This window comes from Sciurus carolinensis, chromosome 14 (genome assembly GCF_902686445.1).
Source record: "Sciurus carolinensis chromosome 14, mSciCar1.2, whole genome shotgun sequence".
NCBI lineage: Eukaryota > Metazoa > Chordata > Mammalia > Rodentia > Sciuridae > Sciurus > Sciurus carolinensis.
The window spans coordinates 51,540,118-51,565,135 of NC_062226.1; the positions used below are offsets into that span (position 1 = coordinate 51,540,118).

Sequence of the window (25,018 nt, forward strand, 5' to 3'; positions counted from 1 at the left end):
CATGTCAGTTTTATCACCTCAAAACCAAAAAAATTTACATACACAGGGTTTTAAAATGTTTAACTACCAAAATTCTTTACATCAATGTCAATGACCAAATAGGATTCTGTAAAATCTTTCCACTTTGAATCAGGCCTAAACTCCAAACTGTGTGACATGTAAGAAGAAAACAGTATGTAATAATATTAGAAAGCAAAATTATTTTTGTTTACTTAGAATGTAGCTTTTTTCCTTGAAGAAAAAAGTACAAAGTACAATGTTACTTCCTCCAGGGTATTGATTAAAAGTGTGGGTTTCAGAGTTAGATCACCTGGGTTCCCAGCCTTATTCTCCCAGGAATGTTCTGGAAGACTAATCAAATGTACAATATTTTTTTTCCCACATCTTTCTGTACTACTATGAGTTGCATCATTGCTCTTTCAGGATTTACTTCATTTATTCTCCCTCTGCTGGCTCATCCCACTAGACTAATGCACACCAGAGTCAGGATTATAAGCATTTAATAAATAAAATATTTATTGAGTATTTTCTTATTATGTGCCATGCAGTTAGCTGCATCTTGAATATACCAGAATGAAGTAAAGACATGAACCCTGACCAAATTTATTACCTAGTACAGGGGACAGACCATAAACAAACCACTTACAAATCATGATTAAGTATTATAAAGGAAAATAGTTCTATACTAGAGAATAAGGGTGAGTACTATTTCGGGTAGTGTGGTTAGGATTCTCATAAAAGGCCATTTTTAATCTGAAAATCCTGCATAATATTAGCTGGTGACAAAAGGTCAGTTTAAGACGGTAAAGTCTATGAGGCCACGGTAAGGAATTTGGACAGTAAGCACAGTGGGTAAGTAAAAGGGGCGTTGCCAGCAGAGAAGTCAGGTAATTTTGCGTTTGGAATAGATCGCAAAGACTGTGTTGCTCAGTGGTAGAGATTGTTTAGTTAGTATGGAAGCCCTGGATTCAATTCCCATCGTCCTCCCATCCCCCCCGCCCCCCCCCCCCCAAAAAAAAGAAAATGATCGGAGGCATCCGATGTTGTCTGGATTTGGGGTAATCGTGCTGCTGGTTACGCGACAGAGGGACTGAGGTGTCATTCTGATAGGAAAGAGAAGATACAGAGTAGTTAGAGAAACCAAGCCGATGACCCAGTGTTTAAAGGAATGACAAAGCGACCCTTTCAGAATTTCTTGCTGTGAACGGCAGGTATCAGGGTAGGACACGCTCCGGAACTGGAAACCTTCCGGGGTGGCTCCGCGGTGGCCCAGCTACAAAGCCCAGGCAAGCATAGAAAAGATGAGGCAGTGAAAGGTCTCTCACCAATAAGAAAGGGTGCGCCTCACCAAACGGACTGGCGCCCACCACAAACCCGCAGGCCGCCCTTCCCGGCGCTGATTAACCTCGCCCCTGGAAGTGCATGTTCACTTCCGCTCACCCAGGCATCTGCTAATCTCGCGAGTGCTGAAAGCGCTATGTGACCTGAGTTAAGCGGAAGTTAGACCTCTTTTTCGTGGCGCCTTGTGGGAGATCAGCTGCTCCAAAATGAAGGTAGGCTGTGGTGGTGGTTGTTGATGTAAGCTTTAGGAACTTGGATCGAGCTGCAGAACAGTGCGTCAGTCCCATCGCAAGGTTCTGCCTCCGGGTGGAGAAGGGTGTAAGGCCGGATAACGTTTGCACTTCTTGGGCCAGTGCTCTTTGGGAGAGCGGATGGCGGACGATTACGACCGGAGTTGCTTAGTCCTGGGAGCGCCATGGTGGCGTCCCCGCGCCTAGCCCGAACAGATGCTGGCGGAGTGCTCAGTTTGCGGCAGATCTATCATGTCGCTTTTAACCTTCATTTACGTAGTCGGGCTCCATCCTTCAGGCCCCGCAGTCATGCCTCAGGGCCGCAGGGAAAACGTGCCCTGTTAAGCGTTCTGGTTGTCTTGCATTATCTTAATGTGTGCTTATGAGTAAAATCACCATCTCAAATTTTTGGGTTGCGATTGACGTGAAAGGCTTTTTGTGATGGAATTGCCGTTGTGGGTGGTTCTGCAATCATCTGTTTAATTTTTTCTCCTACTTTTAATCCTAGCTGAATATCTCCTTCCCAGCCACTGGCTGCCAGAAACTCATTGAAGTGGACGATGAACGCAAACTTCGTACTTTTTATGAGAAGCGTATGGCCACAGAAGTTGCTGCTGACGCTCTGGGTGAAGAATGGAAGGTAAAAGTAAACTGTCAAATTGTCCCAATACTTTAGAGTAAACGCTCTGGGAATTGGTATTTGGAATGGGGTTGGAACTGCCGGCTAGGTCTTCTGACCTGGGGTAAGTTACTTCCGAATGTCACTTAGTGAAGTAGATCTATCATATGATGGAGTTATGTACTATGTAGATGAGTTTGCTTAATGAACTTGGAAAATTGGAAATGTAAACCAAATTTTGATCAGAAGTTCTGATAGGTCTTACTGAGTTTTCCCTGGAAAAGAACTGTGGTTCATTAAAGGCCATAATACAGAATTTAATAAATTTGGAATAGAAGTGTTATGTGTGTGGTATTTTCGTGCAGGGTTATGTGGTCCGAATCAGTGGCGGGAACGACAAACAAGGCTTCCCCATGAAGCAGGGTGTCTTGACCCATGGCCGTGTTCGTCTGCTACTGAGTAAGGGGCACTCCTGTTACAGACCAAGGCGAACTGGAGAGAGAAAGCGCAAATCTGTTCGAGGTTGCATTGTGGATGCCAATCTGAGCGTTCTTAACTTGGTTATTGTAAAAAAAGGTGAGACTTGTGTTTGCTTTTTATTGAAATTAACTTAGGTGATTGTTTTAATATGTTTTCACTTGCAGTGTAAGGAGGCTGTTGGTTTAAGATATCTTTGTTCAATTTTCTTTTTGAAGGAGAGAAGGATATTCCTGGACTTACGGATACTACTGTACCTCGTAGACTGGGGCCCAAAAGAGCTAGTAGAATCCGCAAACTTTTCAATCTATCCAAGGAAGATGATGTCCGCCAATATGTTGTCAGAAAACCCTTAAACAAGGAAGGTAGGAGATAATGCATTTGGACCTGCTCAATTTTTAGTAATTTGTCACTAACATTTTGCTTGCATATAGAAAGTAGAATTTGTTCCTTTGAAATATGATGTTAATTGGAGTCTGAGTTTAAATAACGTACCATGCTTTAAGTTCATTGCTTTTGGGCTTGGGAGGAAATGTGAAAGTTGAAAAATTATGGGACTTTGAATGATGGTATTCTCACCTTAACACTAGTATGAAATCTGATATGAGATTCTAAATTGTTTCTTTTGGCCTACAGAAAAAAATAAATGCTTTCTTTACTGAAATTGCTTCAACTTCTGGCCCTCTGATTCCTCCCTTTGGGATGTAAAAAACAAAAATTAAATTGTGGAAATTAGAAGTTAGAAAAATACTTAATCCGAAATACAAAGGAGCAAGTGTTTGCAATTGGGAATTCCAAGAATATATATACATATCGTATGTTAAGCAACTGAGGTCACCACTGAGGTCCAAGCATCAGTGATGCATAACATTATCATTTCTTCAGTCAAAGGTATAATATTTTCATGTAATAGAATATCCTGTTGAGTCTTGAGAGTGGAAAAAGGATAATTTGGATTTTGGTTTTCAGGATATCTGTACTTGGCATATATATAATTCCAACTATTTAGGCGCCTACCATGTGCCAGGTACTACCTTAAGTGCTCAGGATATGGTATAAATTGACAGTCAACCTTCAGGAAGCTTATATTACAGAACATGTAATTGGTACTTCTATACAATCACACCCCTAGAAACCTAATCTCTGTAGAAAATATATGTAGTTGACAGGTGTTTTTAAAGATGGCACCTGTCCTTTGTAGTGGGTAGGCTTAACTATTTAGTAGAGCCTGGACAATTGAACATTTATTCTTTAGAACCTGAGCTGTCACTTCCACAAAGTGTCCATGAACTAAAACTACTACATTTGAGAAACTTTCTGCTCCCAAGCATATCTATAAACCATAGGGAATTTTGTAGTACAAGGCAGAAAGGCCAATTTAGAAGATACTCTTTTCCAACATGCCACGCATTATTTAAATGTTTTTGTTGAGGGGGCAGTCAGTAGGTTGAGTTGTAGAATAAGTTTGGATTTTTAAGGCCTCAAAAGTATGTTTTCACAGACACTGCAAACTTGATCAGACATAAGTTTGTTTCTAACATTTTACTACATGTGGAAAGTATCTGTATGTATCTGTATGGTGGGTTGAACCCAGAGCTGGTGTATACTGACCATGTCTGCCTGCCTTCTAAGCTATACTCTGATCCAACAAGATATTCCTGAGAAATGATTTTAGTTATCTAAATTTTTAGGTAAAAAACCTAGGACCAAAGCACCGAAGATTCAGCGTCTCGTTACTCCACGTGTCCTGCAACACAAACGCCGGCGTATTGCTCTGAAGAAACAGCGTACTAAGAAAAATAAGGAAGAGGCTGCAGAATATGCCAAACTTTTGGCTAAGAGAATGAAAGTAAGTCTTAATATGATTTGGGGTAGGGTGAGGCAGAATTGGCTTTTTGGATCTGCGTTTTTCCCCTAGACAAAGCTTTAATTGTGTTTTTTGGTTTTCTTCAGGAAGCCAAAGAAAAACGCCAGGAACAGATTGCCAAGAGACGCAGGCTGTCCTCTCTGAGAGCTTCTACTTCTAAGTCTGAGTCCAGTCAAAAATAAGAATTTTTAAGAGTTACAAATAAATAAGATCTGGCCTTCAAACTTTATTGACTATTTATTGATGTAACTAGATAAGGGGTGGAAAAACGTCATACAAAAGGGAAGTCTACCTACAAGAGGTAAATTCTTTAAATTCGGAGAGTGACATGACACTGCAGTGATTCTAGATGGCAGCAAAAGTTTCTTTTTGAGAATGAGTGACTGAGGAAAGGATAATATAAAAACATTACCTTTGCAGAAAGGTGTAACTTAGGGTAAATAATTACCACTATAAGTTGTTTTGTATAATTTGAGTTTTTCTTAAAGGTCTATACACAATATAAAAAGTAGCTCAATGAAGATGGACATCTTGTCTTTTTTTAAACTTGACAGGCATAGTGGATGGCTTATTTTTTAAACACTTTAAGTTTTTAAAAAGCAGTGCAAATCTGCATTAAAACTTTTAGCTAGTGAATTCTTAGTTGTGATTTACTCTTTCTCATATTGTGAAAAGGAGTTAACTCCCTATATAAGAACACTTGCAGGGTGGCATACTAGAGCATCTGCCTAGCATGCTCCAGGCCCTGAGATCATCTGCACTACACACAAAAGTTAGACAACAGGTTGATTTCTATAATAACTGACTTATTTTAGTTCTAATATTTAGTTTTGGTACTGGGGCTTAAACCCATACTTAGTCACTAAGCCTCATGGCCAGTCCTTTTTACTTTTATCAATTGGTTAGGGACTCACTTAGTTGTTTTAGTGAGACTTGAACTTGGAATCTGCTGTCCTCAGCCTCCAGAGTTGCTAGGATTACAGGTGTGTGTCATTATACCCAGCATGGGGTAGCAGGAGCTTAAGAAGGTACATTGGGTTATGATTTTTCCTGGAGTATAGTATATTGAATCAGGTGAGAATTTTTTTTTCCCCCCAAGTATCTTGATAGGTTGAGTTTAAATCAGTATTTCTAAAAGGCAGATGATTCAGTAGATGGGCCCCAGATTCTACATTAAGCACCTTTAGTGAAGCCAGTGAATCATTTCTGGTTTCCCATTACTTTTAATACATGATATCCCATAACAGAAGAAATCTTATTTGGAGATTAACGTAGGGTGAAGAACACAAGCAGAAAAGGTAAGCAGCATTTTAAAGTTTCCAAAACAAAAGACAATAGTAGGATAACAGTTACAAGGTTATGTGACCCAGAATTGTTAGTTGTGATGCACACAACATAAATACCCTGTTTTTTGTGTATGTTCAGTATTAAACCCAAGGGCACTTTACTACTGAGCTGTATCCTTTGCCCTTCTTATTATGAAACAGTCAGATGTAAGTTGTTTGCAGCCTCAAGACTTCAAGTCTGCCTCAGCTTCCTGAGTCACATGAGATAGGCATGTACTATCATGCCAGGCAATAACCTGGCTTTTTTTCAAGGAACAACCATGAGAAAGATTTGGCTCCCCTAGTTTTCTAGATGATTAATTGGGTTTTTCTGATTAGGATGCTGCAGATACTTAATTACAAAAATAGTCTTGTGTTAAATACGTGTACCAGAAATTATGGGAGCCTATTTATGCTTCTACATCAACCATGCTATGATCAACTTATCAAATACAACTAAAGATAAGTCATAATATCAATGTAAGATATGGCTAAATAAGTAATTTTGAAAGATTGCTTCTAGAAATCACAAGGATTAAGTTAAAGTGCTCCAGAAGTTACTCCATACATTTCTAAGGTTTTCCATACTTCAGACTTCTGGTGCTACTTTTTCCCATAAGTTTTTTAAGTGTCCTTTTTGTGTAGGTACTGAACAAATTTAAGACATTTAATACTAGTAAATAATAATACTAGACTTGAAAAATTAGTTCCTATAGATTTAAATCGAAGCAGCAGACTGGTTCTAAGATAATAACTAAAAAGCAAGATGCAGTAATCCTAGATAATCAGGAGACCAAGGCAGGAGGATTGCAAGCTCAAGGCCAATAGGGGCAACTTAGCAAGACTGTATCAATTTAGAAAAAAGGCTGGGGTTGTAGCTCGGTGGTGGAGCAGTATTTGTGTGGGGCATTGGGTTTGATCCTCAGAACCACATAAAAATAATTAAAGGTATTGTGTCCATCTACAACTAAGAAAATACATATTTTTTTAATTTAGAAAAGGGGGAGGGGTGCACTAGGGATATAGCTCAGTGGAAAAGCACAACTGAATTCAATCCCCAGTACTGTAAAATAAAATAAACTTGTAATTTGATCTGGTTATATGTAAATGTAAGGTCTTCAGCATACTTTAAACATGAAATGCTTTGGTAAGTAACAATTTAGTTCAAACTTAAAGACAGAAAACAGCAAAAATGATACTAGAATTCTAATCACAAAGATTCATACTAAACACATTCCAAGAGACTTAAAAATATAACAGACAAGTATAGCAAATTTAAGATTTTTATTTTATTCAACCTGTTATATGCAAGGTAATGCCAAAATTTATTGAATCAATAAGTGTTAAGTTGTAAGTTGCAAAAATATACACTCGATAGTGCAAAAATTCATTTTGAAAGTAATGATTTTACATAATGTCAAGTTTTTTCACTTAGCCCTTTCCTAATAAATTCAGACTAGAAATTTGCATGTCAAATTAACCCTTAAATGTTGCAAGATGGATACAACAGCTAATTTTTTAAAGGTTTCACCACTGTAGAAGAAAAATCTGTGCTGTTTACTATATGAAAGTAATTTTTTGTGTATCAAATGATTTAGTCTGCATAATTGTAAAAGCACACACACAAACCACTGGCTTTTTAAACAATGCAGAGTTAAGGCAAACTTACTGTAATGGACATTTTTAACAAAAAACATGATAAATGTGAAAGTGAGGCCATGATTTACTTAAACCCACTGACAACATCCTCAAGCTTTAAAGTTATAAGACTTAATTGATTCAACCTAAAAAATTATTTACAAATGCACATTTTTACTCAACAGGCATACAAACCTATTGTCCAAGAATAAAATTTCAGTGTGCAGTGCAAGTTTATCCCACAGGTTTCAAAGGTGACCAATAGCAACAATTTACATGCCTGAAAACTTCAGGACTAAAAACAATATACAATTTTGCATTCCGGCATAACTCAAAACTTAACAAATAGCTTCATAAGTTATGAAGTTTATTTAATTTCATTTTGACTATCTGACTTCTAATTTTAAAGCCTTTGCAAATTATCGTGGTATGGGAAGAGGATGAAGGAAGTAGCTGGATATTTAACATATCCATTAAGCAAGATAATACATAATATAAAAGGTGAAGGTATATATTAAATTTAAAGACAGATCAGGTAATTTTGAGATTAATGACTACAGATGAATTTAGTAGTCGTCATTTATTTAACAACGAACCCCCTTTCAGAAATCTATTGCAACATGCAATCTAAGTTTTAATAAATACGCACTTATAATATACACATACCTACACAACCCTACACATATACAGTCATACACAAATAGTTGCTCTTATAATTAAGATATTTCATTTGTTCAGGGGTTAGGCAAGTTTCATTTTCCATTCCCTAAACTCAGCTTCAAATATAATATAAACAAATGCCTGGGATGAATATGGTTTCTCATTATCAAACTACAGAGAAATCCAAAACAGTTTCATCACAGGCAGAGAAACAGTTCAGGAGTTGAATATCTTCAATATCAAATTTCAGGGCATTTAAATGAGATTTTACATTTTGATATGATTCAATATATTTTACAATTTATCATATACTGTCCCCAAGAGTTATTTCGGTTTTCACCAATCCTTAGGATATGGAAAGAATCTTGAATATTTTCAATCTATTCTCCAGCACTATGTCAAAATTCTAATGAATCTCTTTAAATGAGAGGTGCTCCAAAACATTTCCTGCACCATTCCACACTGACGCTTGGTGGGGCATCAATTTTCTGTAACTTTTCAAGAACCTCTGAAGATAGATTATTGTATGCAAGTCCATATTCATTGTCAAAAGCCTCTGAAAAACATTTTCAAAAATGCAGTCAATTTATTAATAAAACAAGAGTTATGCATTTTAAAATGGTACTGAGTCAAATTATATATGTTTAAACTGCATATTTAACGGTATAAATCACTTTAAAGGCATGTATTGCCCTTTTTTGCAGCACTACTGACCCAAGGCCTTACACACACTATGCAAGTATGATCTATCACTAGGCTACCCCCCAGTCCACCAACTATATATTTAAAAATCATTTTAGAAAATTAAGACTCGCTTTTAGTAATCCCTCATTAACCAACTTACCAATATCAATGTTTTCTCTTCCAAGAGACACTAATGATAAGAAGAGTATCTCTCTGTATAAACTCCTATAAAACAAATACATTTTAAAAGTTGATGGGCAAATAGCATAAAAATGCAAACATAGGGTTTTATTTTTTAATGGTGAAAACATTAAATTCCACAAATCTAGTTATGTACCTGTATAAATATCCTGGCTCGGATATGCTACAGGAATATGAGATCTTTGAGGGATACTGGGTGAAAGGTACACTGAATTCTTTAACTTTGCAAATGTCCAGTATTTCAAATTGTAGATTTTTTAAAAAGTGAATGCAGGAGCTGGGGATATAACTCAATTTGTAAAGTGCTTGCCTGTCAAGCAAAAGGCCCTGGGTTCAATTCCATCCCCAGCACCGCAAAAAAAAAAAAAAAAAAAAAAAAAGGGAGTACAGGACGGAGTACAGTTCAGTGGTAGAGTGCTTATCTAACATTCACAAGGGTATTGGGTTCAGTCCCTAGCACCATAAAAAAAAAAAAAATTTGCGGCGGGGGGCAAAAAGCAAATGGACATAAAGCTCCACTCAATATACAATCAATACACAATGAAAAACAGTTGAAAAAAAAAAAAAAAGGTTGGCTGGGCATGGTGGTACATCTGAATTCAAGACCAGCCTGGGCAACTTAGCAGTCTCAAAATAAAAATAGAATGGGCTGGATATATATAGTTCAGTGGTACAGAACCCCCAGGTTTCACCCTGAGTACTGCAAAAAACAAACAAAACCCACCTACAAACAAAGATGACTTTTTTTTTCTGTTTATTATTATTATTATCTTTTATACTGGGGATTGAACCCAGAGGAGCTTAACCACTAAGCCACATCCCCAGCCCTTTTCTTATTTTTTTATTTTGAGACAAGTTCTCACTAAGTTGCTTAGGGCCTTACTAAATTGCTGAGGCTGGCCTGTAACTTTTGATCCTCCTGCCTCAGCCTTGAGAATCACTGGGATAACAGGCATGTGTCACCATGCCCAGCTGATTTATTTTTTGCATGCTGGAGACTGAACCCAACGTCTTGAGCATGCTAGGCAAGCACTTTACACAGTTATGTCCCCAGCCCTCAATTTTTTAAGTAATACTTTAAGAAATTTAAAAAAACTATTTTAGCTCTAATTTTTAATTAAAACTTTAAAAAGCAGAGTTTTTTCCTGATATTTTGCCACTTAATAAAGTAAGAGATTAATTGTCTGAGGCAGGTAGGGGTCTAAAATCCTTGGACACAATGTGAAAGGTGGTATGGTCTCCTAACTATTTAATCCAACAGAAAAGGATAAATCACCTTTATTTGGTTTGTGAACATAAAAATATCAAAAATGAAACATTAAAAATAAGCTTCATGATGCAGTTGTTAAAAGTAAAGATGAGCAGAGGGTATGGTGGTGCACACCTGTAATCCCAGCAGCTCAGGAGATTGAAGCAGGAGGATTATGAGTTCAAAGCCAGCCTCAGCAAGAGAGGTTAAGCAACTCAGTGAGATCCTATCTCTAAATAAAATACAGAATAGGGCTGGGGATGTGGTTCAGTGGTTGAGCACCCCTAAATTCAATGCCCAGTACCCAAAAAAATGGTGCAAAGATGAGGGGAAAACTTAAGAACTAAACTGATTTACAAAGGGAAAAAATTAGGAGGTAATGCTAATTCTAAGTTCACCTCACATAGCTTTCTTTAGATGCTTTAGAAGCTATAACGTGACATTTCTAGTATAACTTTCTTCCTCTAAACTACTGATATATGAAGCAAGCTCCTCCTCAGACTGAGGTCATCTCTAACAGTTAAAATTACAAGTGGATCCCTTCATTTTCATTATCAATTCTTGCCCTGTAACTTCTGAGATTAGCTTCAAAGATACAATGACTGAGGAGACTTTAAGAGGACTCTGGAAACATTAGTAATGCTCCATATAATTATGTTCCCTTTTCTAAAACTTCCTCTGCAAAATTCACTCATGCTGAGACGGGGATGAGTACTGACTCAAGCACGTTATCATTCAATAATACTTGGAAATCCATATAGATGACATTTCAAAGGAGAGACCCTGTTGGTTTGACTGGGTATTCATATAAACTTTTTAAAGAGATGAGTGATACAGCTAACCCTTATCTGTAAGTTTTGAATTTATACTGTTTGATCTGATGTACAAAACTTTTTTCCTACCTGCTCCCAAAAAAAAAAAAAAAAGATAGCTTCATATCTTATTGTAGTTTTGTAGTTGACTGTTTCTATCACATTCCAAATGGTTTCTACTTCTAATTCCTTTAGGTTCAATGAGAAAAACTATGTGTATCATAGAACCTACACAAGTAGTACTTATGTATATCAACGCTGATAAATTCACAGGTCTCCACTGATGAGCAGTAATGCTTCCAAAATACAACAGTACATTTTAGACGGCAATGACTTCCTAAAATTTAATCAATTCTACCAGACAGAAATTTTTATTATATATTGTTTTCAATTATAAATGTATATATTTGGGTAGCACTTATCAAAACAATCAGATGTCTGGCAATAAGCACTTCTTTTACAACTAAAAATATTTTTAAAAATCAGGTATATGGGCTGGGGAGATAGCTCAGTTGGTAGAGTGCTCGCCTCGAAAGCACAAGGCCCTGGGTTCGATCCCCAGCACCGCACAAAAAAAAAAAAGTATTTTTTAAAAACATGAAATCAAGGGTATCAAGTAAAATGTATTGGATATTACCTTTGTCTTTTCATTTCTGGCTTCACTTGCTCAGATAGCAGGTTGATGGGCTTAAGAACATCATTATGCTGAATACTTTGCCTGATAGTTTCAACTAAAGTGTTTGTTGCTTGTTGTTCCTCTGACAGGAAGGACAATTTCTTTTCAGAATCTAGTAAGAGTACAATAAATAAGAATTAGTTTTTCCCAATTATTAATGAAGTTTCTTCCTAGAATTGTATCACTATTTGTCTACTCAATATGAACTCCCTTTTGCTCATAAAATTATGTGACAATGTGCCAGCTAAAACATTCTTCCTGCTCTTCTTTCCAACTTATGGCTTTCTGCCTGAGGCTGGGATGTGAAAGTTTGTATCCCAGCAGCCATGACGTGACCATAAAGCAACCTTTACTGATAGTAAGTAAAGTGGATATAACAGAAGGAACCTAGATTCTGATGACAGAGGAGGTACTTACCAGTCCTAGACTGCTAATTCATAAATTTTTTCATTTTTCTAATTTTATTTTTAATTAGCTAATAAAAATTGTACATATTATGGCATAATTTATAACACATAAGAGAATAATCTTTACCTAAGCCTGGTATTTTCTATTAAAAATAGTAATCTAATCTTAATTAATACAGCATATGTCCAGAATTATTAAAAACATTTATACAGTTGGGTGCAGTGGTGCACACCTGTAATCCAGAGACCTGGGAGGCTGACACAGGAGGACAGCAAGTTTAAGGCCATCTGGGCAACTAAGTGAGATACTGTCTTAAAATAAAAAACAAATGGTTGGGGATATAACAACAGTAGAGTGCCCCTGGGTTCCATCACTAGTACTTTAAGAAAAAGAAAAAAATACAGATATCGTATTTCATAAATGATAAAAGTTTTTCAAGTAGTAGAAATGGAGTTGAATCATACTCTAATATCAAATATATACAAATTCAAAAATGTATGCTTGACCCAGAAAAAGGGAATACTGTAATGATACAGGCAATTCCAGGAACCCGACCATTTTATTTATATACCCTTATTAGCATGAGATGGGGATATGTATATATCCAATATAGAACTCACTGTGAATGCTATCATAAAGTAATGTTGTATTTTTCATATAATATAGCTCCAAAATCAATTGATTTTTTTCATTGTTGTTGTTTATGTTTTTGTTTTTGGTACCAGGGATTGAACCCAAGGATGCTTAACTACTAAGCTACATCCCCAGCCCTTTTTATTTTTTATTTTGAGACAAGGTCTCTCTAAGTTGCTTAGGGCCTTCCCAAGTTGAGGAGGCTGGCTTTGAACTCACAATCCTCCTGCCTCAGCCTCCGCAGTCACTAGGATTACAGTTGTGCACCACCATGTCTGGCCTAAAATAAATTAGTAATACTTCATTTATGTTCAACCAAAGTATTAGCACCTTTCTCTAATGACAACAAAAGAAAATTCTGACTGATATGCTTTTCTGTCTTAGCTCTTTTCCCACTTAAGTGATGACCTTTGCTTAGTTTTCATGCTCTACTGTGACTTTAAAGCCCAGTTCAAATATAATAAGCAAGGCAACATTTCCCCTTTAACTCAATGTTTTAAATAACAGATTTATTAAGAAATAACTTCTAAGTCATAAAATCTACTCATTTAAAATGTACAAGAATTTTTAGTATATTCACAGTCATAACCACTAATCTATATTCAGTCTCTATATATCTATTTATTCAGTATAATTTTAGTGAAATTATACTGTCTGTGCTCTTATGTGACTTGCTTCTTCTATTATATTTTCAAGATTCACCCATGTTGTAGCATGTATCAGTAATTCATTACTCCTTCTGTTGCCAAAAACTTCCATGGTATCGCGGGTGGTGGCAATTGCCTATAATCCCACTAACCCAGAAGGCTTAGACAAGATGGCAGTCTCAAGGCCAGTCTCAGCAACTTAGAGAGAGAGATCCTGTCTCAAAATAAAAAAGAAATTAAAAAAAAAAAAAAAAAAAAAAAAAAAAAGCGCTTGGGGATGTAGCTCAGGGGCAAAAAAAAAAAAAAAATCCCTAAAACATTCCTGGGTTAAATCCCCAGTTTCCCCACCACCGGAAAAAAAAAGTCATTGTATGGATATACCATACTTTATCCACTTATAAGATGTTAAACATTTAAGTTGTTTCCATTTATTAGCTGTTATGAAAAATGCTACTACAAACATTTGTGTATGAGTTTTTGTGTGTGGACATATGGTGATTCTGCTTACCATTTTGAAAGCTATGAAACCTGTTCAAAGCAGCTGCATCATTTTTATATCCTATTCAGTAGTGTATCCCAGTTCCAATTTCTCTACACCTCATCAACTCATTATTTATTATTTGTATTTTTATTACAGTCATCCTACAAATCATGAACTCCTCTCTTTGTGATTTTGTTCTGTATGTGATACTGAGCATGTTTTCATGTGCCTTTGGTTATTTGTGCATCTCTGAAGAACTGTCTATTCAAATCATTTGCCCATTTTAAAAAAATGGGTTGTCTTATTGAGTTGTAAAACGTTCTTTATGTATTCTGGATACAAATTCCTTTTAGGATATGATTTGTAAGTATTTCCTCCCATGTTTTTCATGTTTTGATGGTGTAATTTTCAGCACAAAAGTTTTATTCTAAGTCAAATTTACCTGTTTATTTCTTCTGTTACTTATGCTTTTGGTGTTCTAGCTAAGAAAGCTTTGCTTAACACAAGATCACTAAGATTTACTCCTATATTTTCTTCTAAGAGATTATAGTTTTTGCTCTTACATTTAGGACTATAATGCATTTTTAGTTCATCTCTATGTATGATTTCAGGTAGTAATTCCAGTTCATTTTTCTTAAATGCTGCTATTGTCCCAGCACTAATTGTTGAAAAGATGATTCTTTACTATTGAATGGTCTTCACACTCTTGTTGAAAGCAACTGACCATATATACACCTGAGGATTTATTTCTGGAATTGCAACTTTATTCCACTGATCCATATAATCAGCTCTCATATCTAAAGGTTTCATATCCACTGATTCAACCAACCATAGATTGAAAATATTTTTTAAGTTGCTTTTGTACTAAATATATACAGGCTTTTCCCCCTTGTCATTATTCCCTAAAGAATATACTTTAACAACTATTTGTGTAGCATTTATATTGAATTAGGTATTTTAAGTAATCTGAAGATGATTTAAAGTATACAGGAGGATGTGCATAGGTTATAGGCAAATACTATACTACTTTATAAAAAACCTGAGCAGTCTTATATTTTGATATCCATGGATATCAATAACTATATATCTATTCTTATGCCAGTATCACAGTTTTACAGTGAGTTTTCAAACTGAGAAGTTTGAGTTGACAACTCTGTTCTTTTTCAAGACTGCTTTGGCTATTTTGGGTCCTTTGAATATCCAGATGAATTTTAGGATAAGCCTGCCAATTTCTGTAAAGAATCAACCTGGCATTTTGATAGTGACTGCACCAAATCTGTAGATAAATTTGCAACACAACTATCTTGATGTTAACTCTTCTAACTCATGAATATGGGATTTCTTCCCACTTATTTAGGTATCATTTAAATTCTTTCAACAATGATTTCAGTATTCAGAGTGTTATGTTTTACACTTCTCTTTTTAAATTTACTCTGAAGTATTTTATTCCTTTTAATTTCTCTAAATTAAATTTGTCTTACTTTTAGACTGTTCACTGAATATACAGAAATAATAGTTGATTTCTGTGTACTGATCTTATGTTCTGCAACCTTCCTGAATGTATTACTTCCAACATATTCAGTATATGTGTTGCTTAAAATTTTCCATATAAAGTAGTCCCCCCTTATTCAGTTTTACTTTCTAAGGTTTTCAGTTACCAATGGTCAAATGCAGTCCAAAGTAACAAAATGGAAAATTCCAGAAATAATCATTTCACAAAGGTTTAAATCACATACCATCTTGAGTAGCATGATGAAATCTCATGTCATCTTGTTTTGTCCCATGAATCATTCTTTTTTTCCAAATATTCACAGTGTATCACTATCTGCCTGATAATTACTTAGTAGCTGTTTTGATTATCAGATTGATTATTGCAGTACTGCAGTGCTTATGTCCAAATAACCTTTATTTTTCTTAATAATGGCCTCAAAGTGCAAGAGCAATGATGCAAGAGCAAATTTGCAAGAGCAAATTTGGATATGGCAAAGAAAAGCCATAAAATGCTTCAAGTGAAAAGTTGAAAATTCTTAAGTTAATATGAAAAAACACTGTATGCTAGGGTTGTTTAAGATATATGGTGAGAATAAAACACAGTATATATAAGTTTCAGTACTATTCATGGTTTCAGGCATACACTTAGAAAATGGGACATTCTTTTCCCATTTTCTAAGTACAGTAGCTGCAACTCTCACTTATCAGAGGGAGATGTGTTCCAAGATCCCCTGTGAATGATTGAAACCACTGATAGTACAGAACCCTATATATACAATATTCTTCCCTATAAACACATAAATTAAAATTAAAATTTTAATTTATAAATGAGGCTCAGTAAGAGATTAACAAAAATAATAAAATAAAATGTTAGCAATATATTATTATAAACATTGTTTAAAATTTATTGAACTTCTGGCATTATGGGCTCAGCAGTCACCAAGAAATCAGAATATCAGTATGGCTACAGGTCTGCTTCCTGCAGACCAGGCAGGTTCAGGGACTCTTCAGGTGCAGTGTAGTGCCCAAAATGTTCATCAGACTTCTAAGACCTTTGGGAGAGCCTAAACTCTCTGAGTAGCACTCCCTCAATGGGACACCCATCAAGACCCCCCCACCCCAGACTCAGGTCTCTCAGAGCCCAGACCTCCAGGGTAGACTGTTTCTTACAGAAAACAGAGTCATGAACAAGGGTACACTATGGTTCTAAAGGGAGAATAATTTAAGTGAGTCTTTTTCACTATTAAGAATGATATCAACTGCAGAGTTTCATAGGTCCTCATTATCAGGCTGAGAGTTCCTCTCTATTCCTAACATTTTGAGTACTTCACAAAAGGGATAATGGATTTTATTAAATGCTTTAGCTGTGCCTATGGAGATGATCATATGGATTTTATTCTTTATATAATGTATTATAACAATTGATTTTTGAATGTTAAACTAAAACTGCATGCCTGAGTAAATTCTACTTGGAAATGGTATACAACCTTTTTCTATCTTGCTTGATTTGACTAATATTTTGTTGAGGACTACTATGTCTATATTTATAAGTATACTGATTTTTAACTTTCTTTTTTGATAATGTCTTTGGGTTTTATATCAGGGTAACACTGACCTTCTCACTGAAATTCACTTATTATTTTTATTATTTTTTGGTATGAGGGATTGAACCCAGGGACATTAACCACTGAGCCATACTCCCAGCCCTTTTTTATATTTTATTTAGAGACAGTGCTTCACTGAATTGCTTAGGTCCTTGCCAAGTTGCTGAGGCTGGCTTTGAACTCACAATCCTTCTGCCTTGGCCTTCCAATCTGCTGGGACTATAGGCGTGCATCACCATGCCTAGCTTTTCACTGTTTCTGAGAACGCTCTTAGGCTTGACCTTCTCCACATTCTGTTCCAAACAAAGTCATTTCCTTTAGGAGAAATGTTAAGGCCTACCTCTTCCCCTAAATAGAATCTCTAAGGCACTGCTTTGGAGCTGGGGCTGAGAACAGTGGTCTTTCCATTAGAGTGGTACTCCTGCTTTATGAGTAAAATGCTTGATGTGACTTTCTGGTCTTTTCAGCTTGCTTCTCCTGACATCAAACACCTCCACCCTATCAGTGAGCTACAATAAGAATAATTCTATTCTCAGTTGCTGCAACTGAGGAAGAGCCTCTGTCATATGAATAACATTTGGACAGAGGAACTGAGTTCCCCACCTCTCAGTCACACTCATCTGGAACTTAGCAACTAATGATAAGAAGTGCTGGCAGCCTACCTTTCCCAGAGCATAGTCATAGATCTTGCCTGGGAGTTGGGAGGGGAGCAGCAAGCTGTGGCTCAACTTCCAAAGAAACTTGCTGTCTTAAATGAGATTTATCAAATTTTCATGAATAACTATTTCTTTATTGTCTCTACAGTCTTAGGATGATGATGACAGTAATAATAATAATATTTACCAGTTATGGTTGTTTAACTGAGGAGTACAGAGGAGTTCATTATGGCCACTTTAGAAGTCATATCTCAATTCTGATGTCTTTTTAAAGTTATTTATATATCAATTCATCATTTAAAGCAGTCAAATAAGATTAAAAAGTTAAAAGATAAAATACTATTCTTGAGAATTCTAAATTTTTTTCCTTCCACCAGTTATATAACATTTAAAAATATCCGCTTATTTCAAAAAATACAGGAAAACAAAAAAAATGGCAACTAATTCTATCTTTTTCTAGCATAAATTGCTCTGCTTCTCCTGCTTCAAAAGCATTAAAATGTCATCGACTAGAATTTTAAAATAAAGGCAAAAATAGCTTATATTTAATCAAAACGTTGTGAAAGGCATATTTCAAGGGAAAGCTTCAGATGGTTTTCTTCCACTTTTAAGTGAAAAAAATAGAAACCTGGAAAACAGTGATACATTATTGGAAATATACAAAATAGTAAAAAACAGTGACCTCTTCTTTTTATTACTAAGTAGCTAGTATTAACAGTTTGGTTTTGTTTCTCTACAAGAAAAAGAAAAGCCTATATACTGTTTTGCAACTGTTTCACTCAAATTTAAATGGGCATCCACCTTTCAGGCACCTATATACAAATGACTATATACAAAAAAAGTCATATTTTTGACTGCCAATGTTTCATAAGGCGAATTTACTACAATTCTCCAGCTGAATAAAGTTTTTCATTATTATAAATAATCATAGTAAACATTCTTATACAAACCAATTTTGTATTATATTTTTATAAACAGTTGTCTCACTAAAATTCCTGAGTAGTTAAAGCATATTAACATATTAAGTTTGGACAATGTTTGCCATATTGTTCTTCAGAAATAAATAATTTTATACTTCTAACAGTGTATCAGTGTTGTCTCAGCATTTGGGTGGAGTGGGTACCAGGGCAGGAACTAATCGGTGCTTTCGAACAGAGCTACATCTCCAGATCTTTTTAATTTGAGATAGGGTCAAGTTAAGTTGCTGAAGGTCTCACTATATTGGTGAGGTTGGGCTTGAACCTGTGATCCTCCTGCCTTGGCCTCCCAAGTCACTGGGATTACAGGTATGCACACCATGCCTGGCTTCCCCCGACATTTTAATCTTCAAAATTTTTGCCAATTTGATAGGCAGAAGTTTACATTGTACATAAAGTAATATTTCACTAAACTTTAAAAACTAATGTGATTAAGCATCTTTCCATGTTTGTGTTAGGGACTGAATTGTGCTCCATCCCTTAAAATTCATACACAGAAGCCCTAACCACTAATGTGACTGTATTTGGAAATAGGGCCTTTAAAGAAATAATTAGGATCCAAGATGGCGGACTAGAGGGAGGCTGCATTCCTTGTCCCTGCGGAACTCCGGTTTCAAGCAGAGGATATCTGTTTCTTGGTGAGGCAGTTTTTGCTGCTTATCGATTCCCTGCTGTTTACCTCATTTGTCTACTGTGATCACCTGCAGTCTGCCAGCATATCGACGCCTTTTTTGAATGCAGATTGCTCACTGTCAGGCGCCTATCATCCGCCATTTGCCTGCCTCTTGCCTGTCCATCGCCTGCCTTACAACTATTCATCACCCACCACCCAAGGTTCACCTCCCGATCGTCAGATAGCTGCCAGCAGACTGACCGCAGACCGCCAGTGGAGTGCCAGTGGCCTGCTGTTGCCTGGAAGTTCTCTGCCACAGTACCTGCAGATTTGATTACACGTGACTGCCGCCATTTTGAGACAACAACCAGGCCCCATAGGACCCCTGGCCGGACTGATTGAGCCTCATCTCCAGGATCCCTCAGCCCGACCGATCACTCCCTGCCTCTGGGGCCCTCATATTGACTGACAGCTCCCTGCTGCCAGGACCCCCAGACCAGCTGACTGTGTCCTACCACTGGGCCCCCAGACCGACTGATTGCATCGGGCCTCCAGGATCCCACAACCCCACCAAACACACCCGACCTCCAGTCGACCACGTCCACACCCCGAGCTGCAGCTCCCCCTTTGCCAACACATGTGGAAGCCAGAGCACCCATCTTGTATAATCCTGGAAGCCATAGCTCCGATCTTTAGGTGGGGCAAATCCCATCCTGAGACACCTACTGGAGACTTGAACCTCATTGTCAGGTACCTCTCATGCATCAGTCTACTGAACACTGGGAGGTTTGAATACTATATGACTGTTATAGTGTAGATTTTCTTTCTTCTCCTTACTGAACAATTTTAAATTTTATTGCTCTACTTTTTTTTGGCTCTTTTCCTTTTGTTTACCTGTTCCCTCAAAGTCTCTTTCTCCCTTTTTGCATGCTAACATCCAATTTCTTTTGATTACACTCTCACCCTTTCTATTATCTAGAACTTCTGTATATTCTTTTCTTAGGCCATTAACAGCCACATCCTACATCCCTCTGCATTCTCTTTGTCCTCCATTTGAAACTGCAGAACTTATTGCAAATCTGTTTGTTTTACTGAAGATAATAGTTGAACTCATTCTTTTTATTATGACAATTTTGTTATTGTCCTCATAGGGGCTATTTGGTCTAGGATTGCATAGTGTCTGAATTGGGCACTGCTAATATTGATCTCCCCTTAAAGAAAGGGTTTTGGAAAACCTTTAGGCCCACTATCAGCCTATAGGGGGGAATCGGCAATACCCCAGATCTGCACTGCTAGAGGGGAAGATACATGAACAATAAGGGAAAAAACAAGGGAAGAAAATGATCCAAACAAATCTAGATTCTATAGTAATAGAATCCAATGACAGTATGGTAGAAGAAATGTCAGAAAAGGACTTCAGATTATACATGATTAAGATGATTCACAAAGCAAAGGATGAGTTAAGAGAGCAAATGCAGGCAATGAATGATAATACCAATAAGCAGTTGAAAGAGCACCTGCAGGAAGCAAAAGATCGTTTCAACAAAGAGTTAGAGATTCTCAAAAACAACCAAATGGAAATCCTTGAAATGAAGGAAACAATCAAACAAATAAAAAACTCAATAGAAAGCATCACCAAAAGACTAGACCACTTGGAAGACAGAACCTCAGACAATGAAGACAAAATATTGAATCTTGAAAATAAAGTGGCCCAAACATAGAAGATGGTAAGAAATCATAAACAGAATCTCCAAGAACTATGGGACATCATGAAAAGACCAAATTTAAGAATTATTGGGATTGAGGAAGGCACAGAGATACAAACCAAAGGAATGAACAACCTATTCAATGAAATAACAGCAGAAAATTTCCCAAACCTGAAGAATGAAATGGAAAATCAAATACAAGAGGCTCACAGAACAACAAATGTACAGAATCACAACAGATCCACACCAAGACACGTTATAATGAAAATGCCTAACATACAAAATAAAGATAGGATTTTGAAGGCCGCGAGAGAAAAGCATCAGATTACACATAGGGGGAGACCAATACGGAAAGCAGCTGACTTCTCAACCCAGACTCTAAAAGCTAGAAGGGCCTGGAACAACATATTTCAAGCTCTGAAAGAACATGGTTGCCAACCAAGAATCCTGTACCCAGTAAAACTGACCCAGATTTGAATATCAAATAAAATTCTTCCACGATAAACAAAAGTTAAAAGAATTTACAAATAGAAATCCTGCGCTACAGAATGTTCTCAACAAAATATTCCATGAGGAGGAAATGAAAAACAACAAAGTAGGTCAGCAAAGGGAGGAACTACCTCAGAGAAAAACCACTCAAAGGAGAAACCAAGCCAAGTTTAAAACCAAAAATAAGTCCAAATGACTGGAATACAAATCATTTCTCAATAATAACCCTGAACGTTAATGGCCTAAACTCATCAATCAAAAGACAGACTGGCAGAATGGATTAAAAAGAAAGACCCAACAATATGCTGCCTGCAAGAGACTCATCTCATATATAAGGACATCCACAGACTAAAGGTGAAAGGATGGGAAAAACCTACCATGCACATGGACTCAGTAAAAAAGCAGGGGTTTCCATCCTTATATCAGATAAAGTGGACTTCAAGCCAAAGTTAGTCAGAAGGGATAAACAAGGACATTTCATACTGTTTAAGGGAACCATAAATCAGAAAGACATAATGATAGTAAATATTTATGCCTCAAACAATGGTGCATCCCTGTACATCAAACAAATCCTTCTCAATTTCAGGAATCAAATAGACTACATCACAATAATTCTGGGTGACTTTAATGTACCACTGTCACCACTAGATAGATCTTCCAAACAAAAACCAACCAAAGAAACCATAGAACTCAATAACACAATCAATAACCTAGACTTAATAAACATATATAGAATATTCCATCCATCAACGAGTAGATTCACTTTCTTCTCAGCAGCACATGGAACCTTCTAGAAAATAGACCATATGTTATGCCACAAAGCAGCCCTTAGGAAATGCAAAAAAATAGAGATACTGCCTTCTGTTCTATCAGATCATAATGAACTGAGAATAGAAATCAATGACAAAATAAAAAACAGAAATTACTCCAACACCTGGAGACTAAATAATATGCTATTGAATGAAACATGGATAACAAAAAACTTCAGGGAGGAGATAAAAAAATTCTTAAAGGTCAATGAGAATGACGATACAACATATCAAAATCTCTGGGACACTATGAAAGCGGTACTAAGAGGAAAATTCATTGCATGGAGCGCATTCCAGAAAAGAATGAAAAGTCAACAACTAAATGACCTAACATTACAGCTCAAAGCCCTAGAAAAAGAAGAACAGAATAACAGCAAAAGGAGTAGAAGACAGGGAATAATTAAAACCAGAGCTGAAATCAATGAAATTGAAACAAAAGAAACAATTCACAAAATTGACAAAAAGACAAAACAAAAAACAAAATAGACAAAACCTTAGCCACACTAACAAAGAGGAGAGAGAAAACTCAAATTACTAAAATTTGTGATGAAAAAGAAAAGATCATGACAGACACCACTGAGATACAGAACATAATGAGAAGCTACTTCAAAAATCTGTATTCCAACAAAATATAATCTACCGAAGACACTGACAAATTTCTAGAGACATATGCTCCTCCCAAATTGAACCAGGAGGACATACACAATTTAAACAGATCAATATCAAGCAATGAAATAGAAGAAGCCATTAAAAACCTACCATTCAAGAAAAGCCCAGGACCAGACGGATTCTCAGCCGAGTTCTACAAGACCTTCAAAGAAGAACTCACTCCAATACTTCTCAAAATATTCCAGGAAATAGAAAAGGAGGGTACCCTACCAAACTCATTCTATGAAGCTAATATCACCCTCATATCCAAACCAGGAAAAGACACAACAAGGAAAGAAAATTTTAGACCAATATCCTTAATGAATATAGATGCAAAGATCCTTAACAAAATATTGGCAAACCGTATCCAAAAACATATTAAGAAAATTGTGCACCACAATCAAGTGGGGTTCATCCCTGGAATGCAAGGACGGTTCAACATTCTTAAATCAATAAACGTAATCCATCATGTCAATAGACTTAAGGATAAGAATCATATGGTTATTTCAATTGACGCAGAAAAAGCATTTGACAAAATACAACACCCCTTCATGCTCAAAACACTAGAAAAAATAGGGATAGTAGGAACATACCTGAACATTGTAAAGGCTATTTATGCTAAGCCCATGGCCAACATCATTCTAAATGGAGAAAAACTGAAACCATTCCCTTTAAAAATGGGAACAAGACAGGGATGTCCTCTTTCACCACTTCTATTCAACACTGTCCTCGAAACTCTAGCCAGAGCAATTAGACAGACTAAAGAAATTACAGGGATACAAAAAGGAAAAGAGGAACTTAAGCTGTCACTATTTGCGGATGACATGATTCTATATTTAGAGGATCCAAAAACCTCCTCCAGAAAACTTCTAGACCTTATCAATGAATTCAGCAAAATAGCAGGCTACAAAATCAACACACATAAATCTAAAGCATTTTTATACGCAAGCGACGAAACAGCTGAAAGGGAAATGAGGAAAACAATTCCATTTGCAATAGCCTCAAAAAAAATAAAATACTTGGGCATCAATCTAACCAAAGAGGTAAAAGATCTCTACAATGAAAACTACAAAACATTGAAGAAAGAAATTGAGGAAGACCTTACAAGATGGAAAGATCTCCCATGTTCTTGGATAGGCAGAATTAATATTGTCAAAATGGCCATACTACCAAAAGTGTTAAACAGATTCAATGCAATTCCAATTAAAATCCCAATGATGTACCTTACAGAAATAAAGCAAGCAATCATGAAATTCATCTGGAAGAATAAGAAACCCAAAAAGAATGAAACGGGGTGGGTATCGCAATACGGGAACCTCAACTATACTACAAAGCAATAGTAACAAAACGGCATGGTATTGGCACAAAAATAGACAAGTAGATCAATGGTACAGAATAGAGGACATGGACACAAACCCAAATCAATATAATTTTCTCATACTAGACAAAGGGGCCAAAAATATGCAATGGAGAAAAGATAGCCTCTTCAACAAATGGTGCTGGGAAAACTGGAAATCCATATACAACAGAATGAAACTAAACCCCTGTCTCTCACCCTGCACAAAACTCAACTCAAAATGGATCAAGAACCTTGAAATCAAACCAGAGACCCTGCATCTTACAGAAGAAAAAGTAGGCCCAAATCTTCACCTTGTTGGCTTAGGATCAGACTTCCTTAACAGGACTCCCATAGCACAAGAAATAAAAGCAAGAATCAATAACTGGGATAGATTCAAACTAAATAGCTTTCTCTCAGCAAAGGAAACTATCAGCAATGTGAAGAGAGAACCTACAGAGTGGGAGAATATCTTTGCCACTCATACTTCAGATAAAGCACTAATTTCCAGAATATAAAAAGAACTCAAAAAACTCTACATGAAGAATACGAATAACCCAATGAACATGTGGGCTAAGAATATGAATAGACACTTCACAGAAGAAGATCTACAAGCAATCAACAGATATATGAAAAAATGTTCAACATCTCTAGTAATAAGAGAAATGCAAATCAAAACTACCCTAAGATTCCATCTCACCCCAATTAGAATGGCGATTATCAAGAATACAAGCAACAATA

The 25,018-nt window shown here is 36.4% G+C and overlaps 2 protein-coding genes across 5 annotated transcripts in view; one reads left to right on the top strand and one right to left on the bottom strand.

Annotated features, from left to right (window-relative positions):
• Positions 1-1,413: 1,413 nt before the first annotated feature.
• Positions 1,414-4,758, top strand: Rps6 (ribosomal protein S6). The gene is made up of 6 exons (XM_047524723.1): positions 1,414-1,553; positions 2,080-2,211; positions 2,556-2,766; positions 2,886-3,032; positions 4,359-4,516; positions 4,621-4,758. The coding sequence occupies exons 1-6, from the start codon at positions 1,548-1,550 to the stop codon at positions 4,714-4,716; spliced, it is 750 nt and encodes a 249-aa protein (XP_047380679.1). The 5' UTR covers positions 1,414-1,547; the 3' UTR covers positions 4,717-4,758.
• A 2,346-nt stretch (positions 4,759-7,104) lies between these two features.
• The window catches only part of Dennd4c (DENN domain containing 4C), a 130,586-nt gene continuing 112,672 nt past the window's right edge, over positions 7,105-25,018 (bottom strand). For all 4 annotated transcript variants that reach the window (XM_047524120.1, XM_047524123.1, XM_047524121.1 and 1 more), the window contains 3 exons: positions 11,741-11,891; positions 9,002-9,066; positions 7,105-8,713 (listed from right to left, as the gene is read on the bottom strand). In XM_047524120.1, the coding sequence (XP_047380076.1) occupies positions 8,577-8,713; positions 9,002-9,066; positions 11,741-11,891 (353 nt within the window). In that variant the 3' untranslated portion in view covers positions 7,105-8,576. The remainder of the gene's footprint in view (positions 8,714-9,001; positions 9,067-11,740; positions 11,892-25,018) is intronic.